General features: G+C 42.8%; 1 protein-coding gene across 1 annotated transcript; it reads left to right on the top strand.

Annotated features, from left to right (window-relative positions):
• The first annotated feature begins 5,715 nt into the window (after positions 1 to 5,715).
• LOC133760704 (cytochrome c oxidase assembly protein COX20, mitochondrial-like) lies at positions 5,716 to 6,075 on the top strand. The gene has a single exon (XM_062193288.1). The coding sequence runs from the start codon at positions 5,716 to 5,718 to the stop codon at positions 6,073 to 6,075; it is 360 nt and encodes a 119-aa protein (XP_062049272.1).
• Positions 6,076 to 7,961: the final 1,886 nt, after the last annotated feature.

Here is a 7,961-nt window from a genome sequence, read left to right as displayed (position 1 = left end):
TCATCTTAGAGACGTCATTGCAACTTTCATTGACTAAACTGTGGTCAATCAGTTCTATTAGGTTTTTGTTAACTTAGGAATGTGGGGCCATATTTTTGTCTCACTTGCAAACTTCACTACGTATTGGCTAAGAAGGATATTGGGATGTGGGTCTGAATATTGGAAAGAAAATGTGTTGGGGCTGGCGCTATGGTGTAGTGGGTAAAGCCGCTGCCTGCAGTGCTGGCATCCCATATGGGCCCTGGTTCGAGTCCCGGCTGAATCCACTTCCTATCCAGCTCTCTGCTATGGCCTGGGAAAGCAGTAGAAGATGGCCCAAGTCCTTTGGCTCTTGCACCCATGTGGGAGACTGGAAGAGGCTCCTGGCTCCTGGCTTCAGATCAGCGCACCTCTGGCTGTTGCAGCCAAATGAGTGAACCAGCGGATGGGAGACCTCTCTCTCTCTCTCTCTCTCTCTCTCTCTCTCTGCCTCTCCTTCTCTCTCTGTGTAGCTTCGACTTTCAAATAAATAAATCTTAAAAAAAAAAAAGGGAAGGAAAGTCCAATGTGGGAATCAGTCCACATAGCAGACTCCTAGAATGATATTCACTGTAAATAACACTCTGACCTCAGGATCAACCCTTAAGGCTTCCTGGTCTGGCTGAAAGGACTGTGAGAGCATTCAGGCATGGAAAGCCAAGACTCTGTGGCCAAAAATATCCTATATGAAGGATCTCCGTGAGACCTCAGTGGAAAGAAAGGGTCATCAAAGAAGGATGTACTCTTCTCTGAAGGGAGGAGAGAACATCCACTTTGCTTATGGCCATGTCCAAATACTGATGGAGTCTCTGGTCACAAAAGGCTTCCATAGCCTTGGCAGCCCATGGCAAGAGGCTTGGGTGATCACTGATGTCACAAATAAGAGTGTTAATTGTTAAAGGAACAACAGAAGTCACTGTGCACTTACTCCCATGTAGGACCTCCATCCCTAATGAGTTGTACTATGAGAATTGACTGCAAATTTTGTTCCCAAACTGTGCTCTATATGTTGTGTGTGTGCGTGGGTGTAAACTGTTGAAATCAATGCCAAACATGGAGTTGGTCCTCTGTATATAAAATCAAACTAAAAATGAACCATATGAAGAAGGAGATGGGAGAGGGAGAGGGAGGTGGGATGGGAGTTGGGGGGAGGCAGGATGGGTATGGGGGAAAGAACTATGATATTCCTAAAGTTGTATCTATGAAAAAATGCATTCATTAAATAAAAACTTTTTTAAAAAGAAAGAAAATGTGTCTTCATAAATAATACATATGGCCCCAAGCAGGTGGACTTGCCAAGTATATAGAAAACCAAAATCCAATTGACCTCAATATTAGAGGCATGGTCATTAATAGCAGGTTAAAATGTGCTGGAATAAATGGAAAGCAGTACACTTGAGGAGTTAAAGAAGCATCACACACACACACACACACAAGTAATTCAAGAAGGAAAAACTAGCTACACAGAAATGTGGTCAAGAACAACCTGATAAACATGACAAACCTGTAATGGAATGCAGAGGAAAACTAGGGGCTACGTCAACAGAAGCATAGGAAGCCAAACTTATCTTCATGTCTCTGAGACTTACTATGACTGGCACACAGTGGATACTGGTATGTATTCAGTCAGGGGAAAAAAAAGGGTGTGCTCTGACTTTGGTCAAACCATTGATGCCATTCCTTTCTTCTGCAAAACCAGCAGAACCTGCCCACTCCTCAAGACCCCAGTCCAAATACAATTTTCCTATGTTGCTTTCCCTAGAATCCACCCCATCTCCAGCTAGGAGAAGGTGCTCCATTTCTGAATTTTCATAAACAATTCTTATTTCAGAAATGGAACTCTGTAATTGCTTACTGGGTGACTAGTAGTTCTTAGGTTACATAAGCGTAGTAGACAAAAATTTGAAATTCTATGGGGTTTTTTCAATCATTGGCACTGTCTCTGCCTTGCTGTTGTTTCTTCTGACTTCAGATCCCACGTGCAGTCCAGATGTTAGCTTTCCCCTGGTCCTCTGATCCAAGCTCACATCCTCCATACCCTCTCATATGAGGTTCAGATGCCACATGCAGTCCAGATGTTAGCTTTCCCCTGGTCCTCTGATCCAAGCTCACATCCTCCATACCCTCTCATATGAGGTTCAGATGCCACATGCAGTCCAGATGTTAGCTTTCCCCTGGTCCTCTGATCCAAGCTCACATCCTCCATACCCTCTCATATGAGGTTCAGATGCCACGTGCAGTCCAGATGTTAGCTTTCCCCTCGTCCTCTGATCCAAGCTCACATCCTCCATACCGTCTCATATGAGGCTTTGGTGAACAAAGCAGAATTTACAGAAGAGACACAATTTATACCATGGAGCTCACAATAGGTCATTTAGAAATCCTCCCTGCAATCTCTTCCCCAGAGGACTCTCTCTGCTTCTGCCACCAGGGGCCTTTTCCAACCCCATCTAGCCTCCATCCTTGCTGCTCTTCACTTCCCCTCCCAGAGTCTCCTACAAATTCTTTGACCCTTTAATTCTCAGAGAAATTCATTTTGTCTCTGCTCTGACTTTCAAATTTGCTCCCTGGCCAAATTATTGTGTTCAGCAAAACAGGTCTTCTAATTAGAAGATTAAACCTCTTCAAGAAGCAGAGGAGTTTTGTAGAGAATTTTCTCATTTGCAAACATATTTAACACAAAATGACTCAGTGGAGCCAGTCAGGGAAGTGTTGATTTGGAAGGATTGCTGAAGTCCGCTTGACATGGCTTGCAGGATGAACTGCAAACAAGACATTAAATGGGGGGGGGGGGTTTGCTGGCTCTGATCCTGCTCTCAGTGAACTTGGCTCTCAGATCCAGGTAGAAGCTTATGATTTTCTTTTTCTTAAAAATATTTATTTATTTATTTATTTGAAAGGCAAAGAGAGACACACAAAGAGAGAGAAGGGGGTGGGGAGAAAGAGATCTTCCTTCTGCTCTTTCAGTCCACAAAGGTTCTCAACAATCAGAGCTGGGGCAGGACAGAGTAAGGAGCCAGAATCTCCATCTAGGTCTGTCACATATTAGGTGGAGGGAACCCAAGGACTTGAGGCCGTCATCTACCTCCCAGGCACATTAACCTAGACCTAAAAACAAGGTGGGACTCAATCCCAGTATTCCTACATGGGTTATGGTGTCCCAAGTGGCAGATTAACCACAATGCCCACCCAAGTAGTTTATAAATTTCAAAGGGCTTTCCCTATCTCTCTTGAGACAAGGCTGTATATAATTGCTTATCTTGCTGTCTGCCAGCTCAGGCCTCATTCAACTATATCATTAAAGATAGATATTTGCCATCAGGGAAATGCAAATCAAAACCACAATGAGATTCCACCTCACCCCAGTTAGAATGGCTCTCACACAGAATTCAGCAAACAACAAATGCTGGTGAGAAAAAGGTACCATAATCCACTGTTGGTGGGAATATAAACTGGTCCAGCCACTGTGGAAAACAGTATGGAGATACCACAGAAATCTGAATATAGACCTACCATATGATCCAGCCATCCCACTCCTGAGAATTTACCCAAACCAAAAGAAATCAGTATATAAAAGAGTGATCTGTACATTCATGTTTATAGCAGCTCAATTCACAAGAGCTAAAATATGGAATCAACCCAGATATTCATCATCTGCTGACTGGATAAAGAAATTATGGTGTACTATGGAGTACTATGGTGTACTATGGAGTACACTATGGAGTACTACTCATCTGTAAAAAAAAATATGAAATCCTGTCTTTTGCAACAAAATGGATGCAAATGGAAACCATTATAGTTGTAAAATAAGCCAGTCCCCAAAAGACAGATTTTATATGTTTTCCCTAGAGTACCTAAAATGTAATGTATTTGAGTGAAATTGACATTTTGAGATTCAATGATTATTTACAGCCCTTGTCTCTTCTATTGAAGAACAGTGTTTTTTTTTTCTTAATACTATCTGTTGAACTCTTCACTTAATGTAGTGTTAACCTTATGATCATTAAATAACCTGAAAGCAGATCTTTGTAAAAATTAAGAGTGGGAATGGGAGAGGGAGTGGGAAGAAGGGATGGAGCGTGCGTGGGTGGGAGGGAGGGTTGGGTGGAAAGTGTCACTGTGTTCCTAAGTCTGTATATATGAAATATATGAAAGTTAAAAAACATAAATACATTTTTAAAAAAAGATAGATATTTGTTGTCTCAGCCTTTGTTAGCACCTTAGCCACTTCTGAGCAAGTTAGAATTACATTAGGAACTTCAACACCCTCTTTCCCTCCTTGTTGGGGTACAGGCTGCTAAAGACACCCCACAGAGACACAGATTTCTGCTTCATCCTGGGACTCAGGTTCCTTAAATCTTAGCGTGTCACCTGCTTCGGGGTATGATCATTCCTTGAATGGTTGAGGCTGACTCTGTAACCTTATTTCTGTTCCAGACCTCTGCAAGGAGAAAGAAGGGAAGGACAAAGTAGAGAACAAATGACTTCCTGATAATGAGGTTTCATGAAAGTTATACTCCTGGGGCAGGCATTTGGCCTAACAATTGGGATTCCCATGTCTCAGAGGTCCTGAGTTCAATACCTGACTCTTACTCCTCACTCCAGCTTCCTGCTAATGAAAACCCTAGGATGCTGTGAATGGCTCAAGTGGGCTCGTGGGTTCCTGCCACAAACATGGGAGCCTAGGATTGTGTTCCCAGCTCCTGGATTTGGCCCAACCCAATCTTAGCTGTCGTGGGCATTTGGGGAGTGAGCAAGTGGATGGGAAGTGGGGGGTGGGAGTTGGAGCTAGTGCTGTGGTTAAGACACTACCTGCATCTCATACAGACACCAGTTCGAGTCCCAGCTGTTCCACTTTTGATCCAGCTCCCTGCTATTGTACCTGGTAATGCAACAGAGAATGGCCCAAGTGCTTTGGTCAAATGGGAGACTGGAGGAAGCTCCTGGCTCCTGGCTTCAACCTTGTCTAACCCTGGCCATTATGGCCATTTGAGAAGTGAACCAGAGCATGGGAGATTCTCTCTCTCTCTCTCTCTCCAACTCTGTCTTTCAAATGAATAAAATACATCTTTAAAAGTAAATAATATCACCTTTGGCACACCCTTAACCCTGAAGAACTGAACAGAGCTCTCTGGCCACACCCACCACAAGCCTCTAGAGATTCACCAAAAGCAGACAGTCCACTTAATCTAGAGTCATAGTATAACGAGAAAAGCCACCACAGCGAGGAAAAAAGAAGGAGAAGGAGAAGGAGAAGGAGAAGGAGAAGGAGAAGGAGGAGGAGGAGGAGGAGGAGGAGGAGGAGGAGGAGGAGGAGGAGGAGGAGGAGGAGGAGGAGGAGAAGGAGAAGGAGAAGGAGAAGGAGAAGGAGAAGGAGAAGGAGAAGGAGAAGGAGGAGAAGAAGGAGAAGAAGAAGAAGAAGAAGAAGAAGAAGAAGAAGAAGAAGAAGAAGAAGAAGAAGAAGAAGAAGAAGAAACCAAATAATATCTCCACAATGCCAAACAACAAATGCAAACCTAAGGAAACAAGAACAAGGAAGACATCATGATGCTCCCAAATGAACATGACACTCCAATACAAATTGTGAAGATGATGAGATAGAAAAAATGCAAGATACAGAGTTTAAAAAATTTATGATAAGAACATTTAGAACCCTCAGTGGTGGCAGGGTGGCATGGCTGGCACCCACGTGTCCCCATGGCTGCCACACTGGAACCCAGTGAGCCTGGGAAGGGGAAGCCTGTTAAACTCCTAGGAATTTTAGATGTGGAAAACATTCCCTGTGCATGGGACTCAGTATTATATGGCTCACTGGGATCTGCTGTGGCTGGCCTCGGACATTTTTTGTTTACTAGTAGAATCAGAAGATCATGCGATGTTGAAGTAGGAGGATTTATCTTGGTGACTTTGGGATGCTGGTTCCATTGCAGGTATAATTATGCAAAACAAAGAATCCAGGAAAGGATTGCCAGAGAAGGAATTAAAAACAAGATTTTATATGAAAGTACCCACTTTGATCGTGAAAGAAAACAAACCAACAGCAGTGGCAGCAATTAAGAAGTCTGAAGCACAGAAAACCAAACACAGCTACCTCGAGTTGGGATCAACCACAAGAAACATCTTATGTACAATAAGAAAGCTTTAAGCAAGTAAATAAACCATGTTTTAGTTGTCCAAAAAAAAAGAACATTTAGAAGTTATCAAAAACAAATCATGATCTACAGAAATCCATACAGGAAATCTTAAGGAGGAATCAAAATGAAATGAGGAATTTAGTAGAACATGAAATTGAGATATTGAAGAGAAATCAAAATGAAATGAAGAATTCAATAGAATAAATAAAAAACACATTTGAGAGCCTTAAGAACAGAATCAGTGAGGCAAAAGAGAGAGTATTGGACTTAGAAGACAGAGCACAGGAAAGGAAACAGTCAAACCAAAGAAAATAAGAGGAAATTAGAATTCTAAAAAATATTGTTGAGAATCTACAGGGTACTATTAAAAAACCCAACATTCGGGTTCTAGGAGTTCCTGAAGGCATGGAGAGAGAAAGGATTAGAAGGCCTTTTAAGGGGGCGGAGCCAAGATGGCAGATAGTGAGGGCATGCAACAATAGTCCGGGAAAAGATAGTTTAATAAAAGTGGAGTTACTGTAGCCTCAGGAAAAGACTCAAGAAAAAAACTGCAGAGGAAACTCTTCTGGATCTAGTGTATGTGACATACAGAAGACCTACGGGGAGAGCAAGGCCGCCCACCGCGTGGAAGCCCAGCCAAGGGAGCCAAGCCACAGAATCTGGGGGCCAGCGCTGGAAGGGGAGGTAAGACAAAAACCTCAGAAACCCAAGACATTGGCGGGGAAAGGCAGAAAGAGGCCTGAGGCCCCATTGGGGAAAGTTCACCAGGCTGACTAGAGGAGAGAAAAAAAACGAATAAATAAGGGGAACCTGCACGGACACTAGCCTCTCTCTCCACTCACCTTACAAAGCCGAGCAAGATAAAGAGCAGGCGACATTTTACATATGTAAAGCAACCGCGAGTAGCCAAGCAGAAAAACTTGACTCTGGTGGGGAGAAATAACAGGGGGTTAGAATCTAGTGAAAGTAGGTGGAGCTAACAATCTGAGACTGTGAAAATCCGAGGGGGGGTGAGAGAACTCACTGAGTACACAAACTCGGTAACCTTGGCAACCAGGTGAGAGACTGTGGAGAAATTTGAGAACACACTGAGGGCTGCATAAACTCTTTGTGTGGTCCCAGGGGTAGATCAAATGAATACCCACAGAGGCCAGATTTCAACTACCCTCAATTCCACTCAGCTGTGCGGAATTACTTCCCAACTGAGTCAAAAAAAAAAAAAAAAGAGAGAGAGAGAGAGAGGGCAAACAAGGGAGAGAACAATCTGGATGAGTCACCTTGGGCACACCCTTAACCGTGAAGAATCAAACAGAGCTCTCTGGCCACACCCATCACAGCCTCTAAGGATCCATCATAGCAGACAGCCCACTTAATATAGAGTCATAATATAACGGAAAAAAAAAAACACCACAGCAAAGAAACCAAAGAATATCTCCAATATGCCAAACAACAAATGCAGAAACCGAGGTAACAAGAGCAAGGAAGACACTATGACGCCCCCAAATGAACAAGACACCCCAATTCAAGATTAGGAAGATGAAGAGATAGAGGAAATGCAAGAAGCGGATCTCAAAAAGTTGATAAGAATATTAAGAAGTTCTCAAAAACAAATTCTTGACTACAGAAATCCTTAATGGACAAGATAGAAAATCTCTCGTGTGAAAATGAAATATTAAGGAGGAATCAAAATGAAATGAAACAACTAGTAGAACATGAAACTGTGATAGTGATGAGAAATCATAATGAAATGAAGAACTCAATAGATCAAATGACAAACACATTAGAGAGCCTTAAAAACAGAATGGGTGA

The sequence above is a fragment of the Lepus europaeus genome, chromosome 5 (genome assembly GCF_033115175.1).
Source record: "Lepus europaeus isolate LE1 chromosome 5, mLepTim1.pri, whole genome shotgun sequence".
Taxonomy (NCBI): Eukaryota; Metazoa; Chordata; class Mammalia; order Lagomorpha; family Leporidae; genus Lepus; species Lepus europaeus.
Note: the sequence above shows the minus strand (reverse complement) of the source record. Positions and strands in the feature narration are given on the sequence as shown.

Excerpts from the sequence above, each read along its gene's own strand:
- LOC133760704 (XM_062193288.1), top strand. The coding sequence starts at position 5,716 with ATGGCTGCCACACTGGAACCCAGTGAGCCTGGGAAGGGGAAGCCTGTT.